At 37.8% G+C, this 24,730-nt stretch overlaps 1 protein-coding gene across 1 annotated transcript in view; it reads right to left on the bottom strand.

Moving 5' to 3' along the window:
• LOC109084237 (A-kinase anchor protein 13-like) overlaps positions 1-24,730 on the bottom strand; it is a 97,905-nt gene that overhangs the window by 33,095 nt on the left and 40,080 nt on the right. Inside the window, exons 6-11 of the mRNA XM_042715912.1 lie at positions 22,363-22,549; positions 19,693-22,036; positions 18,642-18,715; positions 4,709-4,796; positions 3,935-4,068; positions 1,850-2,178 (exon numbers count right to left, since the gene is read on the bottom strand). Coding sequence (XP_042571846.1) covers positions 1,850-2,178; positions 3,935-4,068; positions 4,709-4,796; positions 18,642-18,715; positions 19,693-22,036; positions 22,363-22,549 — 3,156 coding nt within the window. The remainder of the gene's footprint in view (positions 1-1,849; positions 2,179-3,934; positions 4,069-4,708; positions 4,797-18,641; positions 18,716-19,692; positions 22,037-22,362; positions 22,550-24,730) is intronic.

Raw genomic sequence — 24,730 nt, 5'->3', positions numbered from 1 at the left:
GATACCAATGACTGATAATTATTCAATTTAAATATTTATTTGATAATTAATTTTTTCATAGAATTGTTTATTATAATTATCAGTAGATTCTGGTTTGGTTTCCTTTTTGGTATAAAATAAATAATAAATAAAAAAAAGAAAGAAATGTATACCTATATATATATATATATATAATCTATATATTATATATTATATATATATATATATATATATATATATATATATATATATATATATATATATCTATATATAGAATATATATAAATATTATACATACATATATACATTACATATACATACATATACATATATATATAATACATATATAGAATATATATAACATATACATATACATATATACATATACATATATATATATATATATATATATAATATAGATATATATATATATATATATATACTATGCACCACATATACACATACCACATACATACATATATAATATATACAGTCTATATATATATCATATATATATATATATATATATATAATATATATATATATATATATATATATATATAATATATGCATATATATTATATATATAATATATATATATATAAAATGAAACAAATGCACAAAAACTCCACAATTCGTCCACATAAATTAGTAAGTTTACATTTAAAAAAGCACAACCTTGATGTAAACCATGATGTTCCTTTTTTGTGTTTTTAGAGTATTAGATGTCATCTGAGTGTTTATTATCAGCAGGAATACAGTCCTGTGTGACCTAAATACAGCTCTTCCTAACAGAACAGCTGCCTGCTGACAAAGCCCACAGAGGAAAGGGCCCTAACACTATTGGGATTTCCCTTCACAAACACAGTCACATACAGACCCTAAATGATTCAGAGTTGTATACAAAGCTGAAATAATGACAAGCTGATGAGACAAAAACCAATACTAAGCAACTGCAAGCGTAAACTCAAATCTAAAATGAATACTATGCATGTATATGATTGCATTATAACACAAGTGGGGAGTATATTGATAATAATACTTTGATCCTATTATCAGATGATTTACAGAAAATGACAACAGAATGACAGAAAAGTGTTGAGACATGTAGGCCATACTCTAAATTTATCTACTGCATTTCCCCCCTCCAAATGACCGCACACAGCAGAGAGCAGTGAACACGAACACACACACACACACACACACACTCGAGCAGTGGAAAATAAACTTTTACCAAATATATTTTGGATTCTTTTTATGTAGTATTTCTCTTATTTATAACAGATTATAAATAACTGATTAGCCTATTATCTCAGCATACTGTTCAATGATTAGTCTGGTAGCTTAGCATAACGCTAATCCATTAGCATGTTATCTTAGCTCCCATTGACACTATATATTTCAGTTATTTAGAAAAATATAGTGGGACATTTTTTGAACAAGATTAGCCTGCTATCTCAATAGCTAAACAATAAGCCTGGTAGCTTAAGCATACCTTGTCAATTAATGTTTTTGTACAGTCAATCTAAAGGCTACCTTTCAGTGTTTAAAGGGGTTTAGGATTCTCTCACTGGACTCCCTGCTGAAAAGGAGAGCTAAAACTTGCCTATTCAGGTTGACTGGTCTTAGCTGGTTTAAGCTAGTCATGGTGGTCTCCCAGCCTGGCCAAGCTGGTCTTCAGCTGGTTTTAACTGGTTGGTCTGCTGGTCTTCCAGTCTGAAGAAGTGGTCAAATACCCTCTAAGACCAGCCTGCAAACCAGCTAAGACCAGCCTGAAGACCAGCTAAAACCATCCAACTGTTTCAGTTGTTTTTTTTTGTATACTTTGTATTTAATCCCTAAAACTTTTGTTTTTATTGGTGGAGATTACCTTCGTTGACTAATCTCTGTTTCCCCCGCTGAATTTTTGCCTGGGCCCCAACTGTGCCTGCGTAAAGGGGACAGGGATCGTATGGAGGTACGTAAAATGGCCGGCCGCTCCAGGACCTCTGTCAAGTGGTCCTTTTTCTCTTCCTCCTCTGTTTCTCCTGAAACAGGTGAAGCTCCAGGAGATGTGGGTTTTTCCCCGCAGGGGTCTGATGAAGGAGCTTCTGTGCTGGCCTGAGAGATGGCGCTAGGGGTCCCGAGGCTGGAGGTGTCATCTGTGGAGGACGAGTAGGACATGGACACACCGCTGGTGACTGTGACACTGTCCTCAGCCTTTGATGGAGAAAGTAGAGGAGAATTGGATAGAGTTTGCAAAAACAAAACTACATTTGATGTTTGGTGACAACTAGGAGGAATGGGGTTTTGGAACAACTTCCCAACCTGATGGAGCAAAAATTGCACATTATACCTGGTTAAGACTAGCACATGTGAAGTCTGCAAAAGACTGCTGATGACATACCACCTTTACATCTGCAGTTTACATACAGGCAGACGCTTTCTTTTCTGCAAACCCCATGGAGTCTCAGAGTTCTTTCCATCCTTGTAAAGTTTACATAACATAGAAACACACAGCTTTGACATTCATTTCCATTCACAGCGGCTCATTAGTTTCCTCACATGCTGAGACCGCAGCCAAGCAAGGGGTGCGGTGAGCTAGCGGCTACATTACACCAACCGTAATAGATGACTTTATGAGCTATGGGGGGGGGGACTTCCAGAACACAAGTCAAGCTTAGGATAAGTGACTACCTGGTTTCTGAGCTTGGAGAAAATGTAAGCATGCTACATGAAATTCCACAATTCCAGGAGAAAAAGTAGGCTAATTTTGGGATCACCTTAATTCTAGTTTACTGCAGATTTTTATTTTCCGAAAAAAAAAAAATGATGACATTATGTTAAAAGATGTATTTACAAGAAAATCATTGTATCTTTAATTTGTGTGCAACCTAAGTGGTCAGCTATTAAGCTTTGTATACCGCTAACCAATTAGCCTGCGTTTGCAGAATACAGCTAGCCAATTAGCCTGCTCTCAGCATACTGCTAACTGATTAGCCTACTCTCTTAGCATGATGCTAACTGATTAGCCTACTCTCTTAGCATGATGGTAGTTGATTAGCCTATTCTCTTAGCACGCCATTAGCCAATTAGCCTGCTTTCTCAGCATACTGCTAGCTGATTAGCCTGCCCTCTCAACATACTCCTAGCTAATTAGTCTGGTATCTTAAATTAAGCTGCATCCCAAATTACTCACTATACACTTATACACTATATACTTATGCACTCAACCATGTAGTGTATGAATTATAAAATAAAGGTTATTTTGTCATTTTATAATCAGAGTCTAGTCCTCCCCCTTCGCTACGTAATTAAAGCTGCGACAGCTGAGTGCATGAAGTGTCTAAAATTCCACATTAAATTTTTTCAGTTATTTAAGTTCATCATCCGAGTTTTTAAAGAGCACTTTTTCTTTTTGGAATTTTCAATGTAACTGTAAATGCTGTACTCACACTATTAATACTACAAAACATCATGAAATAGTGACTATAAGACTATTCTGCATTTCAAAATAGGATTTTAATGAAATATGGTGGGATCTATGTACCTATCATCAAGGAAACAAAACATTACAGTTCACGAAAAACTCTGTCATCCTTTGCGACTTGCTAAGAGCAACACTTGCGTGTCAATGTCTGTGTTAAACATCTTTAAATCAAAGCAAGGAGTTTAAGGGGTGGAGGAATCCACAGGGAAACTTAGAGGAGTTGAGAAATTAGGATGAAGCATGAAGTCTGAGGATGAGGTCATAATTGTGGCCTTGGCTCACTGATCTGCTCACGTCACATGACGTGATGTCAGTGGAGCAAGAGATTGTGTGTAGAGGAGCACCGCTGAAAATGAGACATATTACATAACCGCTTTATCTGGCCGAGGCACAAGCAAGGGGTTCTTCACATGGTAAAGAGACATAGAAACAAAGCAAATAGAAAAAACAAACAGGATTGGATACGCAACACAAGCCCGGACGCACCTTATTATTAAAAACGCTGTCCTCGCTCAAATCCTGGCTAAACAGAGAGTCGTCATCGCTGGCGGACCCTCGCATGGTGCTCGCTGACTCTTTGTGATGTGTGGTCTCGGGTGAAGGGGTCGAAGGGGGGAATTCTGGAAAAAAGAATCAGAAAAACATGAGAAAGTTGAAGAGCAACTGAAGAACAGTAAATAGAAAAGAAAACACACCAGACTTCAGCAAATTGAATCTGAAAGTGACTAATTTCAGTCCATTGTGTTGCATTTCTGCTCGCAATCATGGCAGACAGGATGTTGATGTCATCTACTTAAATAGATGATCTTATTTGACTAGTGGAGTCTTTTGTATTGACAGGAAGACATTCATTTAGTCTTTGGAGGATGTGTATGCCGCTTCCCATGCAGCACAATGTGGGCACTATTTAGATTGGACACACACAGACACACAGTCTGAGCAAAGAGGGCATCCTTTCTTTGTAGTGTGCTGGAAGATGTATAAAAGAGGTTTTGTGTTTTGTTCTGGATGTAACTTCTAGCAATCAACTAGACCTATGTGACGCAAATTTGTGTTGTTGACGTCAAATGCCGTACATCTGTGGTATTTCACTGTAAATTCATGCATCAGTTAGAAGAAGCTAGACAAACTATGTAGATGCCAACATGGACATCCTCAAAAACCATCAACATTTGGGTTTCCACTTGATATCCAATGCAAAGTCAGGGTTTTGAAGCCAAACTGGTTTAGAAGTACTGATTTAAGCGTCATGTTGGTTACCTGAAATCACTGAAGTGGATTTCTTCTCCTGGAGTCCAACATCTTGACTGGCATCAACTGAATAAAACTTCTCCGTCTCTCTGTGGATCTGCAATTCCAAAATCAGTCTAGTTTAGAGTTTCATTTAAAGCACAAAATAACCATTTCATATACAAATCAGACAATTTTCAATTTGATTCTGTATGTTCTGATCTTAAAGTATTTATATATCTATCACATAAAAATGCTTGTTACATGTTTAAAACCAAGAAGAAAGAAGAAAACAAATAAATATACATACTGTTGCCAACATTTTTATTATTATTATTCTGCATCACAGCAAATAAAGCTGTTTCTTATGCATGTATACTTATATAGCATTTTAGCTATCCACTCTCATCTGCTAAAGACTGCTAAAATCTAGCAGGACATACTGACGCATGAGGTGAAAGATGGTTTCCTCTGCTACCTAAACTCAGGACAAGTAACCGTCTTGGATGAAGAAAGGTGCTCATAAACATAAATATTAGCAGTGGTAAGAGCATCTATCTACCTACTGAGAGTAACATGTGGTTGGAAACACTCAAGGCTGTGATTTGGGGCAGGAAGGGTTTCTGGGGGCATGTGTGGGGTGTTCAGAACAGACCTAGAGAGGAATGTGACCCATATATAAACATCACAGCCCACTAACATTCAACACAGAGCAGCTGTGAATGGGCCGTAGAGGGCTAGCTTAAGGCTACTGCAAGGACGAATTGGTCACTATGTACTTTTCATTTATCAAACTCAAAGGCCTATGAACATCATATGGACCCTTTTCACAAGACTGTGATGACTCGTTTAACAGTCATCAGCATCATAAATCCTCAAAACTTTTTTATATTTAGATTTTTTTTTAAATGTATGTACATTTATAACACTATATATATAAAATATCATAAAATAAATAAAATAAAATAATTGTCAAATTTGAGATTTATATATCCTATATATATATATATATATATATATATATATATATATTATATATATATATATATATATATAAAAGCGTAGCGTACAAGATCAAAAGACCATGAAAAAGAAGAACATCCTGTTGCGGAAACAGAAGCTTAGGAACCTTCCTGTGCAGCTCATCTGTATGACCATCATCAGCTCCGTTCATGAATGATTATACCCACCCACCGCCCATCATGAGCATGTAACACATGCTCGACTCCCACGCTTAGTGTGTACCAACTGTGTGCATGCACATGTGTCTGTGTGGCTGCTGGTCATAGGCCTCCTTTGTTTGGTCATTGGTGGACGGACACTGGTCTAGTGTGGCCAGCAAGAAAGGCGTGGGCTTTTTTCAATAGAGCCGTCAACAGCTGTGGCCATTTAACTCACAGAGAGAGACAGGAATGGAGAGAATGAGAAATAAATACTGAAAAAAGGAATAAAATGGGGGGAATAGCTGGTTGAATTGGTTCTCTGAGCTGTGATCTTTATTTCAGAGCAGCAGGTTTAAATCCAGCCTTCAACATGCCCCAACTCCATTACTCAATATTCATTTTCAGCCCCTAGAAAAAAGTATCAAAGGCCCTAGAAAACAAATAAAATAAATAAATAAATAAACTAAAAAATAAACAGAGCAGAAAAAAAATAACTACATAAAATTAATCTAAAACAAACAAAAACTAAAACTAAACCCACAACTAAATGAAAAAGACTGCAACAGATCAAAGAAACAAAAAAGTAAATAAAAACTAAGTTGACTGTAAAGAACAAACTAAAATAAGTTTAAAATAACCCCCCCCCCAAAAAAAAGACAACAAAAAACAAACAAGAACTAAACAGACAACTGAATGAAAACAAAATAAACAAATCAAACAAACCGAAAAGCTCAAAACAAAAAATAAAAATAAAAAAATAAATAGACAACTATTTAGTTGTCTAACAAAAAACAGCAAATAAACATAAACAAACTAAAACAAACAACAAAGGGAATGGGATCAGCAAATGACACCAACTGGATTTAAACACTGGTCAGGTGCAAAAGTGCCACCACATGCCATCATGGCATCATAAATAGTGATTCAGGTCTGTAATGTTTCAATGCTGTTCATGACAACATGTCATTCCCAACCACAGTAGGATCTGACAGGATCCAAACAGCACCGAAGAGACTCACACCAGCTGGAACTTAGACATGCATGTCATGTTTACTTATCCCAGAACAGACATCAACCTCAATCTGACAAACAAACTCAAATAAAATCATACAAACACAGAACACACACTGTCCCCAATCCTTCAATCTATATTATGAATGATAAACTTGGGAAAGCAAATGAAAAGCCTCAAGTACAGAGCACTCAGTCTCAGCCAATTAAGCACTAGTTATCAACACTTGTGGATGTGTGTATCTGGATGTATATTACCAAATGCTCAAAAATGTGTTTATACGAACAGATTTCCAGAGAACCAGAAGGCTAGCTGGGATACTGCTCAGATATTTTGTGTTAGTTTCACGGCTTGGTAATAATGGTAATGGATGTAGCAGACACACACAGAAACACTTCCAGCCAGACACCGTTTAAACCAATTACTGAAAGAGTCGTGAAAATCACTCCACAAGTGTGGCATATTGAGCCAATGTGCAGTAATGGAAAGATGTAATGCTTCATACTGACCGAATGCTCCACTGAGAGCACTTACATGTAAACATGTCATAGAGAGGAAACAGTCAGCCAGAGTCCTGTTCTTTGATCATGAATGGTTTGAAGAATTTTATGGATACAAGTTTTAAGGATAACTTGCAAAGAAATAAACCAAGCATAAAGGTCTGTCAGGCTAGCTATGTTAACAAAGCAACATACCTGATTGATTGATCAATATGGATTTGTTTATAATGATCAATGCTCATCTCAAAAACAAGGTGGCTGATATAATGCCAGTATATCAGTATTTCAGCCATTATTATTTATCCCATAAGCAAAAGTGTCCAATAATACACTGGTTATTAAGAAAAAGTAATTAGTAGTTGACTGGTCATGTGGTCAATATGTCAGCCGCCATAAGGCTACTAATAAACCACTGATTTTATCTTCTCATGTGACAATTTCACTATTAGTACTATTAATGTTTTAATTTTTAAGAAGAAAAAAACATCCAATGTTAAATTTAAACTTCTTTAAACATTGTACACAATAGTTAACAATTGTGTAATATTTTCTCAAAAATAAGTAGAAAAGCTGTGCATTATTCATTGACAAGGCAGATCTATGCAGTACATATAATATCATCTTATGGTAAGGCCAAACATAAATTTTTTATTTGATTTTTATTATTATTTTTGTTATATGTGTGTGTTTTACATTCTGCTGGCCAAAAATCAGCCTGATCGATATGTTTTTCATTCTATAACTATCACTGACAGGCTATATTTGACAGATTTGAGTTATATAGGTTTATACATATCAGTGAAAATATTTTTTTTAAGACATTTCTATTCATGAAAAATCATGATCGGTGCATCACTAGTTTTTACTGTATTTTTAATCAAATTAATGCAGCCTTTGTGGGCATATTAAGACTTCATGAAATCTTACCAACCTCAACTTTTTGAACAACAGTTTGTTATTCTGAAACTTAATTGTCAACCCACATTCAGAAAACAAGACTTTTTTGACTGGCATGTGTGTGAAAACACACACAAAAATAAAGCACAAAGCATACTATTATAGCACATGTATTTATGTTTGGTGGGGCCTACTGAAAAAAGATAGATGCTAGGGTTGCTGGGATAGACGGTGTTGATGGTTTTACCGGTGTGAAGCATCAACACCGGTTATGTCACTTGCCCACTGTGGCACCGCCCCCACCGTTGTTTTCGATTTATAGTAATAAAAATCATTTAGTTCAGTTAGAGAAAAGATACTACAATTAAAACTGAATGCGGCTGCTCAATGCAGCGTGCCAAAAGTCACAGGAGGAGAAGCTGACAAGACATGCAAATGTGCCTGTTTTAAAAATATTTTGGATTTAAAAGCCTGTTGACTTCTGCCATTTACGGTGATATTATAAGTATTTTTGAAACATTCATTTCTTATTTATTTGGTTCCACAGTGTTTGCTGATTTTTATTTCAACAGTGTATTTTTGTTTTTTTCCACCAAACATGCCATGTCTCCCAGCTTTCTTATTCGTTTTGCTAATAACATACGTTTATTTCGTTATTTATTTGGTTTCAGTGTTTACTGATCTTCAGTTTTGTATACTTAAACTTTGTGTAAGTTATTTTTTATTTTATATTAGGCATATAGCATGGTGTATTTTATTCATTTTGTTAATAAAAGTTCTATGTTCTACATTGTATTTCGTTGCTTGAATTGAATTCAAACAATTGACGCCGAATTGCTGCTAATTTAAAAGCGAAGTAAAGTGAGGAAAAGAGGGAAAACTCAAACAAACTAAAAACAAACAATTGTTTGATGCCGAATTGTCACTAATTTGAAAGTGAAAGTAAAATTTTAAAAGCTTTTACAAACTATTAAAAAACAGAAGGAAACCTACCCCCCCCCCAACTCCCACCCATGGTGATACTGGTATAACCGGTGTTGTCACACGTCGATTAGCCGATGGGAAAATTTATTTACAATTTACAACCCTAATAGACGCTCTTGTGTTATCGCAACTCAAGGCAGCCCAGGACTCTCCACTGGGATTCTGCCTGTAACAAGTGTTCTGCCTGCTCATAAAAAGATCTAAATCAATATTAGCCCTGTCACAATATGACTCACAAATTGTATCTCTAAAGACTTCCTGTATAACACAACTCAACAGCAAACAATCTTTCAGAGTGTGTTTACATGCATTGGGAACCTCGGGATGCAGCTGGACACGATGGGGCTTTGAACAGGCGCTGGGACATAGAGCCTATTGCAGGGGATGATTTATGGAACAACAATGCAGTTGTGACATTGGGCTTCTACATGCACGACTGGAAATTAAGAATGAGAATGAGAAGACATGCGGAATTAATGAACACAATCTTTGAAACCATGCGTGTGTTTGGTAAGGAAAGGAATTACGACAAAGGAATGTTGTGCGCAAGCGCATGATGTAGGCTGTAAAAAGCCACCATGTATTTCCCCAGGTGTGTGGCTTATTTGTCTGTACACCACTGGTGGTGAGTAAATGGGGCCATAATGGGGTTTTACACACAGAACAACACAACACTCTATTGACTGCCAAATCCAACACCTCAAAAGACTGAGATCCCGAAAAAGAGAAAACAGAAAGATGTACTTAGTAAAACATGACCTCTCCTGACAAACCACCCCTTTCTAATGGTACTGACTTCCTTTGGGGACTTCATGTCACAAGAACAAGAAATTATAATAGAATAGCTTTTTTCAAACAATCTCCTCCCCATGATGAATTACAGACACCTAGAACAGGTCAGCATTGGCCAGAAGAACTTTAAAACTAGATTTTTAAATTTTCTTAAGGAACAATAAGGGTTCGTAGCCTATGCAAACTTCCATGACACAATGGTAAAGTGAAATTGGTGGTTGCAAATGGAGTTTTTAATCTGTTAGTCTTTTCTTGCAGTAGGAGGTTTTTATAAGCTGATTTTTTTTTTTACAGTATCAGTTTTATCATCTGCCTAATGAAAAACCTGATTAAAGTTGCAATTAGGGTTAAATTTAAGGATTTTGGAAAAAAGTATAAGGCTATGTTTTAACAGGTCATTTACTGTTTACATAACATCAAATCAATTTTAGTTAAAGTAGTTATTTAAAATTGTAATATCATTACACAATATTACAATTTTTACTGTATTTTTGATTAAATAAATGCAGACTTCTTTCAAAACACAAATCTTACCAACCCCAAACTTCTGAATGGTAGTGTATGTATCTAAGGAAAGACAGATGAAATTTGTTGCAAAGTATCTTTTGAGTCCTCTGGCTCTGAGAGATGCAGCTGAAAAATCCAAACACATCCATGGTCTAATCATGGAAAAGGAGACTGTTGAGATGGGCTATATTTAGAGATGACAGAACTTCCGAATGGCTTATGAAACAGAGCAGTAATCCAGAGTGTGGAGTGAGACTGTACACAGACTGTGGTCTGAGCTGCTCATTCTGGACACATTCCACAGATATGACGAGCTGTGAGACAGGAAATCCTATGTCATGGCAGTGGGCACCAGAGGATTTTAAAACAGTCTCACATATACAGTCTCAAAACAATCACATGGCATTTTCATACTGCAAAAACGCTCAACAGCTACCAACTTTGATTTAGCATGGTTCTCCTACCTGTTTCTTGCAGATGGTTCTGGGTAAAACATCTGTGAAATGACTTAAACGAGGTGTTAAGTAGCCATTTGGCTTCTCAATCAATATCAAGGAGGTCCCAGTTGAAAGGAATATTCTACAACAAAGGTTTGCGTCAATTGAAAAGTGCTCCCTTGGGTGCTTTCAGACGAACGGTGGACAACCTGTCTTTCTCAAACCTCACTTAGCACCAAACCGGCACCTGCTGCCCAGTTTTTTACCTTTAAAAAAAAAAAAAAAAAAAAAACTGTTTAACAGCCTCTCTTCAGTTCTTTTGCTGCTGAGACCATCAAGCTGATGGTAAAATTCACATGCAGTCTATAGTATTTACACACACACTTTAAAAATGAACCACAGACTATTTAATCAAACCACAAAAAGTGTAATAAATAACTTTCATTTTAAATTAAACATTAATTTTAAATAACAAATCACTTGAATTTAAATGAAGTTTAAAATGCAATTAAACTAATCATGGATTCTTGTATGTACATTTGCTAAGCAAAAGTGCTGACATGAAATATATAATATATAGAGCCTATACTGTATTATAATACTAAGTCAGTATTAAAAAGTATTGGTATTAATTAAATTCAGAGTTATTTCAATAAATTAGCGACAGACCATTACATTAGCTGATAATGTAATTTAAAAAAATCTGCATTGGACAGTAATTGGTTTGGCCAGTGGACAAAGTTATTTTTTAAATAACTGAGTAAATGAGAACTTCATCAAGTTCTAAACATCTAATTCTACATAATTAAAGCATTCATGTCATCAAATTAATAATTCATCATATGTCCCCCTGAGAATCCTATATCAAATTACGTCTCGTCCCTCACTCTGTAAAAATGAACAGGAATCACACAGCTATAACAGAAGCCTAACAGGTAAGTTTGCATCAGGAATGTGAATAAACTGTAAATAATAATAATAATATAAAATAAAATGTAATTTAAAAAACAGAAATGTTAAAGTAAAACAGTACCATAACAAAAATCCTTTAATTTAAGCAGCTTCTATGAAGGAATAATTACGCATGGCATTTCTCCATTTATAACTTAACACATTTTATACCTACTATAGTTAGATTTTTTTAATTAACTCTCCTTCCCACATAATGATTCTCAGACCTGCTGCCACCTCACATCAGATGATGGAGAGCAGAAGGAAGCAGGAGAAGTGAATGGAGATAAACAGGCAGTGAAGCAAGCCTGCACCAATGCACTTATCAAGAGCCTGTAATCGAGGGGTCAGACTGTGGAAGGGCCCTTTACATGTCTGGCTGTGACCTTCACTGATACAGTACCAGACCAGCCACTAAATATACAACCTCCAACATACTGACAGCATTCCAGCCAGCGTCCCTACTGTTCCCACACACATAATATCTAAATTAGGACACAGTACACTACTATTGTTTTTACAAAGCTTTTGCATTTTTAGACTAAGCTTTAAAGCTTCTGTATTTTTAGAACAAAAAATACCCTATTTATAGATCCTTTTAGTCCCCAAAAAGAAAGTGTGTCACAATTTTGCTAATTTTAAGGTGCACTTTTGTCCCTAGTGTCGATATGAAATATAAACATTGCTTTAAAGCTTTAGAAGAAAATATGGACAGAGAACATTTGTTTGACAATTACTTTATTTGTAAATAATTTTTTCCTTACTTATACATTAATGTCCTCAAAAAGGACGTTGTCTCAAATTTTGATAACTTCTTGGGACACTTTTGTGTTGCTATGAAACATCCACATTGCTTTGACACTAAAGAATGAATCTAAATCTATTTTGAATATGAAACCTGGACTGAGAAGTCTCAGGTTTCAACATTTGTTTGACAACAAACACTTGAGGATAAAAAAAAAAACGGTTATGAAATTACTCCAGTCTTCAAACTCCAGCATGTCTGAACAAAATGTCAAACCCAAGAGTCGGCGGACAACAGTGGCCAAAAACTGAAAAGCAGGGCTCATCGTTCCACATCCAAAACTGAACTCCACCCAACCCAAGCAGCAAAGCTCCACAGCTCTCTCTCTCTCTCACACACATACACACACCCCTTCGATTCAACGCGAGTGAGATCTCTGGCATCTCAACAACGCTCCCGGCCAACACTAATCAATGCAATGTGATGGCACATGCAACTGTCAACAAGACAATCTGCAAAATTTATGGACAAGCCCCGCAAACAATGATTTTTAACAAACTTTTGAAACAAACTCAACAAAGAACACAACTACTGCTGGTTTTTAGTTTCATACCTTTATCAAAACCACGTCCACGGATCTCTCGCCCTTTGCGCACAGGCTGTACCTTCGCCGGTGTCGCTCATACATCTTTTCCAGGAGTGAAATGTCAAGGAGAAGAAGAAAGTGCTGTTGTAGTCCAACATGAAGCCCGAGTCTTGTAGAGTTCCCAGTCAAACTTTGGGAAAAATGAGCAACTCTCTGAACATCTGCACCATGAACCAGCCCCGTACTCACTCTCCCTCCCTTCCTTCTTCACACACTTATTTCTCCCCTCCTTCCCTCTCTCTTTTTTCCTTCTGCACACTCCCTCTCTTTTTCTGTCTCTGGCTTTCTTTCTGCTCTCACTGTTTTTTAACAGACTCAACCTATCGCAGCTGATCATTTCTTTTCCCTCTTTGCTCTCTCTCTTTTCCTCTCATCCCACCGTTTCCATCCTTTTCAGTTTTCACAAGCTTTAAGTCATTCCCAATATGCATCACTGTGTGGTTGAACTCTGATTGGTTAGCTGCGACCGAAGAGGACAAGGTCATCACACCCAATCTCTGATAAGAGAAATGTATGAGTTGCTTTCTTATGTTGAACATAAAAGAAGATATTTTGAAGATTGCTGGTAATCAAACAGTTGGTGGTTCCAATTGACTTCCATAGTATTTCTTTTGCTACTATGGATGTCAATGGTAACCACCAACTGTTTGATTACTAGCAATCTTCAAAATATCTTCTTTTATGTTCAACATAAGAAAGCAACTCATACAAGTTTGGAACGACATGAGGGTGAGTAAATAATGACAGAATTTTCATTTTTGGGTGAACTATCCCTTTAATGCAATTGAGGCGGAGCGAGGAACTTAAATTGAACTTCTGGAAAACAATCAGAAATAAATTATCTTGGGTTCATTTTACACAAACACTCAGGAGATAAGGGTTCATGTGAAAATACCGGTTCAGTGTTGTTGTTAACTAAAACTACTTAAATTGATCTGTTAAATGAAATAAAGTTGAAATAAAAATATAAATATTAGATGAAAAAACAAACACAAATAAGTTTAAAAGTACTAAAATTACTAAATTGAAAGCTAAATAGATATGATAGATAATAAAAATGACAAAAACATAACAAAATTACTAAAATTAAAATAAAAATGGAAACTAAAAGCCAATTCAAAATATTAATAACTACTATAATACTTATAACATTGCCATGGCTGCTACTAAACTATTGCATATTATATAATTAATTTGGAAACGATGAGAAATTAAAATATTGCATTACTTAAAACTGTGGATTACAACAACTGTGGTAGCATTATGACAAGCCTGTTGTTGAACCAATGCATGCCGAACTGCACTGTTTTTCCACATGTGCTTGGGAGTTTCCATCCAACATACAGTATAATGAGAGTGTCACAGTGTGGGAATATTAATTTTATACGTAAACACACAAAATAGTCACACAGACACACCTTGAGCACAAAAAACACCTTCAATTAAAGTCTCATACACTTTTCCACATTTAGCATTAAGATCCTTACTTGTACTTAGTATAAACAGATATTCAGATAACTGTGTAGGTTGTCCTGACGTAGTCAATTTGATCTTTACTGTGTGTTTGCATGCATGCGTGTGATTATCCCGTGGAGGAGGGGATAGGAGAAACAAGGGCTCTTTGTGGGGATCCTGGCGCATGTTTTCCCTACGTTTCACTCAAGACCACTAATCCAACACAATCTATGATTTAAATGAACAATCCGATGAAAAAAAAAATTTATTGTCTTTTTGGTTTTTTTTACTCTCCCTCATGTCTGTTTTGTGAAATACAATAATATCCTGGATGCTCTTTTCAATATAATGAACACAAGCAAATGACAAAAACACGTTATAAAAGCATCCTAAAAGTGGTCCATATGAGTTGAGTGCAATATTGTAAGTTAATACTGACGTTCAAGAGAGAAGCAGTGATATCCGAATCATGAATGATTCATAAATAATCATAAATAATTCTTTTAAATCAAGTCTCTAAATGAATCAGTTGATCCAATTCACTAAACTAGTCTGAATGATTCATTCTCAAATCTGACTGATCCGGTTTTTGAATTCTCGCACTCGCTAACTCAGTGGTCCGGGCATAATCAATAAATGCTCAATGAAAAAAAAAGGTTAGCTATGAATAACAAGTTGGCATTAAAGAGAAATTCATCTGTTCATCTGTTTTCCAAATGTATAGATCTTTTAGTAAATGATTAATCCATACATATGCTTCTGAGGTTTGTTTGACCTTTTAAATCAGTCAGCCATAAAAAGGTATCTTACGATTTCAGGAGACGTAAATATAGTTCAAATATAGTTATAAAGCCCACTATTATAGTTAAGGTGCTTTTGTGTAACTTTTAAATGCATTGAAAAGAGTGTCAAGCACTAAAATATGCTGCTTTTGCATTCCACAGAAGAAAGCCATATGGGTTTGAATCAACATGAGGGTGAGCAAATGACTTTTTGGAAGAACTAATGCTGGAAATGAGAGAACAACAAAGGATAATGGACTGAGGGAAAAAAAGAGGATGACTTGAAAGGGGCGCGCAGAAGCCTAGAAGTTGAGTGAGAACAAAACAAAGGATATTTCCATCATTGGCGGAGCCAACAAACAGATGCATGAATGGAAGGAGTGTGTGTGGATCTAGACCAGCCTCAGCGGTGTCTTCAACCCTCCCACTACACCAACACCAGCCCTTCGCTTTTCTTCAACATCACGCCATTCTTACACTTCACATTCCAGTGCTTGAAAAGCAGCCTTGTCCCTTTTTCCAAGACACTAGATGCTGGAATTGTGTTTGCGTGTGTGTTTGTGAGTGTGCGCTAAGGCGTTTCCCAGGGTTGGCTTGTGTGGTTTATTGGTTGGATGTTTAGTGAAAAAGCAACTCCTTTAAAGGGGTTCCCACAGTGCATCTTGCCTGCTGCATGAGGACAGATAAAGAGAGACAAAGAAACCCTCATGCTGCTGGTGGCATATTGAGGCTACAGTCTGTGTTTTTTTTGCCCTTGTCCCTCTTTCTAACACATATGTAGACTACTAGACAGCTCAGTGCACATCTGGATGGAGTTATATCGCATCCTAACACAAGAGGGAGCCACAGCGCTCTAGACACCACAGGATAATAAGCTAAAAACAGCCAAACCACCCATTACCCATCAGGAGTGCAGGATGAAATGCATTCAAAAATGATTCCATTTATGTTCAGAAAGCATGTTTCTGGTCTTATGTGAATGATTAATTCGTCTTTGTTTAAAAAAAAAAAAAAAACAATTACAAAAAACTGCATAATAATTAGAGGCTGACCGATATGGGTTTTTTTGGGGGCCGATGCCGATACCGATATTAGGAAGTAAAAAAGACCGATATCGATATATCGCCTGATATTCTTTATGTGTAGGCTATATTACAGTACAGTATAGTCAAAAGTTTAGACACCCTTCCCATTCCTGTCTCCAAACTTTTGTCTGGTACTGTATATAGAATATAAACTCAAATGTGGTGATCAAACACTTATATTGATTTGACAAACATAGGCCTATGTAATGGATTCACAGACACTAGTCTATATTGTGATTTGATTTAAGTGTACTGACCTATTTTTTATTTATTCATCAGAAATATGACAGAATGACAACAAAAGTGAAAATGTACAAAAAAAAAACACTACAAAATTGTTTTATACATTCATTTTAAAAACATGGAAATTATAATACTGCTTTAGCAAGCACCGCTATTAAGAACCCCGGCTTTCTTGTGCTTTGTATTGGACAAGCAATGATAAAGTTAGCATGCTAGTCAAAGTTGGGATGCTCTTTAAATGTGGCCTCTGCTCTTATCTTAAGAGTCTCTTAAGATAGAATGTTCCAGAGTGTAATTTCTTTCAAATGCTGACAATGTAGCTATACAACCTCATGATGCGTTCCAAGTCTGCATGCCAGACTGCAGATAAGTGTAAATGTAACTTGATTTCAGAGGCAACCCAGAAGCTACCTTGACAATAGAAGCCAGAAAAGGGTTTGTTTAAATAAGATAGTAATTTATTTTGTGTTGGTTTTTTTTTTTTTTTTATTTGGGTTTAGATTCAAATAAAACTGGAAGAATGCAGCTAATGGTTTTAAAAAAAAAAATGAGACTTAGCATTCTCTGCTAATTTGTTTGAAGACGAAAGGTGTCTCTGCAAGTGTCTCCTCAGAATAAATGAAAACCCATTATGACACTCAGTAATATCACTTACGAGAAAAAGATCATTTCACCTCTCATGCTTGAGAGCACTACAATCAAAACAAAGATGCTAGCTGCAACATGCTAGCAAACACGTGTCAGCTTGCATCGCTTTATGGCCCATTCACACCAAAAATGATAACTGTAGCGATAGCATCCACACCATCAGATGATGGCATTCTGTTGTGTTGTATGCCGAGCTCTTTAAAGTCAGGTGAATTCTGTCCCATTGTCAATGTTTTTAATCATTCATTAGCTAGAAAAAAAATCTGAAAGTGATTTTAATGATATGGTTATAGCTGTGGTGCGGACTTCCCTATTCTCATTTCCAGTTCTCAAGAATTAGAATGATTAGAAGAACTTTATAGCTGCAGTTATCATTACAGTACATATTTTTTGGCATGAATGGGCCTTTAGATACTGTACCAAAAGTTTTAACTTTATCTTTCAAATCCTCAGCAATAATTTTAGATCATATCAGGTACTCCAAAACAAAACTGGGAGACACAGGAAACAGTCAAAACAATAGGGATTCCAGGACAGGAAGATGACAAAATAAAGGACTGGAGTTACTTCCTTCTAATCGGAAACTTCCAAAGACTTTAGATAGTCATCTCACTTTATCACTCTTGCTGGCCCACATAAACACCCAAGCTATCACATCTTCCCTTCCTCTCTCTGTTTTCTCGCCACTGATATCATCCCTCTGACACACAACTGGGAAAAAAAAGGTGTTCAGGGTGAGGTCATCCTTCCTCCATGAGAAAAGGGCAGCGCACACACACACACAACCACAGTGTGAGCTGTAGGGTGGCAGTGTTCCCATATCTGCTAGTTTGACCTTATGAGACACAGTTCAGCAGTTCCAACTAAAACCTGCGTCAGAACGCTGAGGCACTTTCAGCAACCAGGCGGAGAAATCAGATTTATGACAGAAGGTCAGGTTCAAAACATCGCTGACTTTCTGCTCAGTGGAGACTTTCAGGAAACTACTACTTTCCTAACTACTGAGAATTCAGGGTGGCTGGACGCAAACTCTGAGTGAATCATACCAAGAGGTCTAAATGTTAATGATTTATTTAGTGGATGGCAGGTTGAGGAAAATAGCCAAAGAATACTCACCACTTCAGAATTCGCTATGTCTACTGAGGAGTCTTGGTGTCCGTCCACCGCATCCTCTGCTAAAGCACTGTCATCTGTGAGATGCAATCAAGAAAGAGGACATTTATAATTTTAACTGAAATTAGACTTTTACATTTTAAAAGTAATTGCTTTGCCATTCTGTCAAACTTACTGTAGATGATGAGGCTAGTTTTTTGTGCATGCATAAACAACAAAACGCTTCAGGTAAATAAGTGAAACTCACAGTTTCAAGGAAATTCATGTGTGAATTTTAATGGGCACTTCTAAAAAATCAATACATAATTCATTAACTCATCTGCTGATTCATGCCCGAAGAGCGAACATTTCTGTGTTTACTCAGAAAATAACAAATCGTGATAAGGCCATTTAGATATGTTTTTAACCCCATGTTTTGATAAAAGGAAGTGACTTATTCCTCCATTCCAACTGAGATCAGCACCTCCATGGATGTGATATAAATAACACATACAGTAAGCAGCTATTAGTAGAACAATGCTGAATTCTCATCCATGTGGAAAAGAGCTGGGCGTCTACATTGTAAAAAAAAAATGTCCACAATACAATCTTTCAACTGTTTTCATTCAATGATGTGAGGCAGAGCTGACATCACCAGGTTGCCATGATACAATGTGCTGTAAATACACATTATCATTTGCAAACACTCCCTATTAACACTGTTACCTGAATGACAAGGAAGGTTTTTCCCTTCCGGATGGAATCCTAAACCGCTGATCGAGCTTTGTTTCAAATGACAGAACTATTTTTATAAGGCAAACACCATTGTATTCACATACACACACACACACAAGCATGTATCAGAAGACAATGAAGCCAATGACAAATTAGCTTAAGCTGTAAACAATCTAATTGGAATTACATGACAAACATACTTCATTTTGAAGCAGCACAAAGTTTCAGACTTTTTACACAGGATGACAGTAAAAAGTAGCTTTATCTAATAGCATCAGATTCCCTAAAATAATTGTTTACACAGCCAGCACTGACAGAATGATAAATAAAAATACATTACCCGTCATTTTTTCGACATGTGGTTCCTCTGCACACTGCTGAAGAGTTTCACTGTGATTCATCAAACAATCAGGTGTATCTTGATGTAATCCATTCAGGCTCTCAGGTGTTTCTGAAGGCTGCAGTTCCTCAGACAAACCATTGTCTATATCCACTGGGGAAGTGTGTTCCAAATCCTGGTGCGATCCACTATTAATATCCAAAGGGGAAGTGAGCTCAGCTGTTGAGGATGAGGCATTGAGTGGGTCAGACATGGAGGAGCTTTTCAGAGCTGAACCACTGCTGGTTACCATGGGAGAGCATGGGCTGTCCCCGGAGACAGTCGTCTCGCACATATCGGTAGCCATGTCAACACATTCATCCCCACCAGGAATTACAGCAGAGATCTTTACTCCATCAGTGAAGGGGGTCTCAGAAGGTCTGCTGCCTTGACTTTCTGTTAGGGGTGATCCACAAGACAGGTCAAGGTCATTCACACATTCAGCAGTAGGTTCTGATGGTGTGTTTGCACTCTCTTTGGAGGATTCTGGGAGTTGGACCTGTTTATTGGATTCAGGACAATCATTGTGTGTGATTTCCGGCAGATCAAGGAGCTTGTTGATTGTGTCCTGTGAAGTGGAGTCAATTTCCCTTTCCTGTAGAGTGTCATCTGGAGCAACATCCTTAAATCCCGGTTCACCTTGTAAAGTGGAAACTAGAACCAATGGTTCCCCTGGCTCACAAATTTGATTTTCATTTGTGGTATCACCAGAATCTCCCTCAGGAATCTGCTCAACCAGGTTGGATGTAGAGTCTGGCTGAACAAATGTTTCAGATCCATCTTTTCCCCCAAAAGTAGTTCCTTTGATTATATCAACTCCGCAATGTTCAGAAGACAGTATCGTAGACGCATCCTGTTGTAAATCACTTACAATAAAGGCTTCAGAGTCAACAGGCAGAGAAGATTCATCAGAAGATTTTGATTTGTCATCCAACGGTGAGACAACAGTGTCATTAATTGATTCCTGCTCTTCAAAGATCTCCTTAGGGTGGTTTATCCTCTCATTAGGGGTTTCCTCCTCCTTGCTTCCATCAGGTAGAGACCCAGCAATCTGGCAAGATGCAACCTCCGCAATGATGCCAACAGAAACCCCTGCTACAGCACTGATGTCACAGTCTGAGTCATTCAAAATCTCCTGACATTCTAATGCGGTTTCTGAAGATTGTGAGACTTGGTGTGGCTGTTGAAAAACTTCTGTAGTCTCAGACAAGGGCTCCACAGCAGGACCTTCGTGAGAAGTCTCAGGAACGGGTGAGAGCCCTCGTCGAACCTTATGCACTGGTCCTGGTGCCATGTTTGGCTGGAGACTTAACAATTCCAAAGGACCACCTTCTGAAATGCTTAATCCAGAGTTCTGCTTTATGCTAACCTCATCCGTTACCAAACCAGAAACTGACTCAGCCTTGACGTTGGTGTGCTCGCTAAGATTTCCTGTCTCTGTCTCTAGGCTACCATGTGGCTTGTCAACACCATCAGAAATAAGAGCTTCATCGTTTCGTACGGACGAGGTAACCTCAGAATTTACCTGAATTAAAGTCAATTTAGCTTCATCTGTTCCCACCGAGCATTCCGTAGGCAGCTTGGGCTCAAACTTTTCGTCATGCTGACCGTTTTCCTCTGGATCATGGGAAGAAAGTGCTTTAGAGTTTAAGCCTATTTCCTGGCTGCTACTCATCTCCCCTTCCCTTTCCTCTGGTAAGTCCCCTCGCCAACTAAGATCAGCACTCCCCTCGCTCTCCTCCTCTCTTTGTGAAGGTTGACTAGTTTCCGTGGGGAGGAGACCCTGAGATTGTGCTTGGCCCATGTCTTGGGACTCAAGGTTGCCAGATTTAGCGTCTTTTTCAGTCTGTAAACTCCTCTGGCAAGCCTCCTGCTCTTCTTGGTTCCCTTTATCAGGCTGTGAAGCAGCCCCCTGTTTGGCACTGATTACGCAGAGTTCTATATCAGCTTCCTCCCGCTGGTTTCCACAGGAAGGGGCACTGAAAGTCACAGAATCGCCTTCTACCCGCTTCTGCGAACAGTCAGCCTTATCTGACGCCTTCCCAATGTCTCCTACAGCTGGCGGGTCAAGCTCCACCTCCCCATCCTGTGATTGGACATGATCTCCTGTGCCGTTTTGATGAATACACAGTCCATCCTCAACAGCAAAGCTGTTCGATTCACAGGTTTCTTCTTTTTCAGAGTTGGGTTCCTGATGCTCAGGTTCCAGTGAATTGACCGGTAGGCAGTCAACAGGCTCTGTTCTATCAGTGGAGTTCGGGTTAAGAATCAGCAGTGCTGGCTTATGCTGTGGCGGAGGATCTTCCTGAATAAACAAAGTTCAAAAACAGCTATTAAATAAAGCATCATGCCCTATACAGCCCTCATTAAAACTGACATTAAACATTCACCCAGAGAAACAGAGCGAGAGTGCGTGCACAGAGATAAAAAGAGACAGTCTAGTTTGTGATCTGCATTTAGTCATTTCCTTTAGTCACAGATAGCTACCCCTCCTGCAGTGTTCTACCACAAAACCAAACATCCCTGCTGATCGTACCCAGCTGGAAATATCACTGTGACAATCTTAAAGTGGCAGAGCAAGAAAATAGGACCCACCTACTGCCATAGAGCGCTTTAAAATCACTGACTCACCTTCTGATGTGACTGAATGAGGCATTGGAGCTCCTCCACATCACACTGAAGGCTAGGTGGGGGACTCCCTGGCAAATCCTCTAACGTCAGGGTGTAAGTGTTTAGCTTGGGGTGGTGTCGCAGAACTCTGCCTTCTGGGTAACGCCACTTGGATGTTTTCGTCTCCAACTCAGGCAGCTTGTCAACCCTGCCCAACACAAACACAGCAAACTTTGAGAACACCCAGTCTCGAGGCACTGAATCAGCAAGGCCACACCCAGCACACCTACAGAGGTTGTGAAGTAATGCACAATACTGATTGAGGTTACCGTGGAGAACAGAGAATCTCAAGTGTGAAAAATTACTCGTTTAAACATCGTAGCCAAATTTAAAACAGGTCTGAATCCTGTACAATGCCACAATGAGCTCGAACAACAAGAATTTCATTGTTTCTTTAGACAAAGACACGAAAAACTCATTCTCACTAGTGTAAAAACCTGTTCTGCTTTTTTCTTGTGTAGGGAGAGAGAAACAGTGTGATTACATTAAAGGTGAAATTTAAGTTCCTGGTGGCAGTGTCAACATGTCAAACAAGCAGTAAATAGATTTAAGGCGGACACACGACTGAACATTATGTATCGTAGCAATCAATCATCAGACCGAAAACGCTACAAGCTTTCAAAAGAGAAAATGTGCAACTGTTTGTCTTTTTGTGTTTGTAAGTAGCTCAGCTTGTCCCCAGAGCCCTGACACATGGGTAACAACAGGAACTGTTTTCACCTGCTGTGTATCAAAGGTCCAAAATGGTATCCATGGCAACACTGTGACATCATTCATTGGAAACTAAAGAGTGCAAAGTGAAAAGGAGAAGCTCTTAAGGACATGCAGACCTGAGAGGAATATTTTAAGCAGCCTGAGCATTAGCCAAATGACAGATGTGATGAAAGGCTGAACTCTTAAGGATTGGAGAGCTGAACAATTCATCCTGTATAACTGCTGATTGTCTTCTATCACTAACTGAACCGATTAATCTATAAATACAACATAATGACATAAAATGGTAACGATATTTAGATATGTTCAAACTCATGTATAATTGAAACCACCAACAAAATACCATGAGCTTTGATGGAAAGATTTGAGGCAACATCTAAGGGTGTGCTGTGGTTCAGTACACTTGCTTTAAATGAGGCACTAAACCAAAGCACTTAACGGCCTTCTATAACAGACCCTTGAATCCAGAGAGCACAGATCACACGCTAGCTCTGGTCTCTCCTCTATCCTTCTGTCTGTGATCACATTTCACTGGCTTTACCAAAGCTGGGCAGCCAGTGACCCAGTAGACATCAGTCTGGGTGACGCAGCTAACACGAAATGGTTCCTAGTGTGTCGCATCTCTCTAGTATTAATATAATTATTTAGCCTGACTGTCACATGTATAGGCTTGGATTCAAATCTAATTTAATAGACATAAAGTCATGGGTATACATCTGATTAACTTTGAGAAAAAAAAAAGGGGGGGGGGGTCAAATCGAGCATATGTCTACCAGTTCTCCCACTCATATATCATAAATATATGAGCAAAGCTTTAAAGGTGAGACCTGTAGTCAAGTAGGGAAACATATGGAACCAGTCCCAAGCAGGTTTGCTAGCCATAGACTGTGAAGAGCACTGACTGGAGGAAACTAATAAAGGTAAACGTTTGTGTTACACAGGTACAGGTAATGCCATTTTACTGAGTAAATCTATAGACAGGATCATGCTGGTTTAAAAAAGGCTTCTGCTGCAGATCACAAAGGCTTGCTTTAAAAAGCTTATGTGGCTTTAACTGTTTACAAAGAGCTCAGAGCCACATGGCCTGTCCTTGTGCTTTGCTCTTATCTCCCCCACATTTCAACATCCTCCTTTCTTCAGAACACAACACTATATCTTGCCTCATTTACATGATAAAAGTCATTGCTTTAATAGCTTTAACTCAGTCTAACATCGTTCTTTTTGAGAATCTAAACCAGTGCAATACAAGCATTGCATCAACAGATCTGTTTGGCTGACCCCAGGGGTGTTTAGGACATTTGAAAAATAAAAACTTTACCTTTACGAGTGTGACTTAACTTTTTATGTTTGAGAGCAACACATTTGATAAAGCTGTATTTGTTTAAGGCATTTCAAAGGTTACAGCGTCCGTTCTGTTTGATAAAGTCTGTGGCCTTTTCTTGGCATTAATCTGATCAGATTTCATAGATCAAGGGGGACAATAATAACAATCAACAGTGGCTGTATGAATTAGTCTCAAATCCATGTTTGTATTAGTTTTACAAAAGAACAAGGCAAAAATAATCATTACATATATTTCTCAGGCAATTCTCAGGACTCATTTAAGGTGTTACAA

This window comes from Cyprinus carpio, chromosome A25 (assembly GCF_018340385.1).
Source record: "Cyprinus carpio isolate SPL01 chromosome A25, ASM1834038v1, whole genome shotgun sequence".
Taxonomy (NCBI): domain Eukaryota; kingdom Metazoa; phylum Chordata; class Actinopteri; order Cypriniformes; family Cyprinidae; genus Cyprinus; species Cyprinus carpio.
Note: the sequence above shows the minus strand (reverse complement) of the source record. Positions and strands in the feature narration are given on the sequence as shown.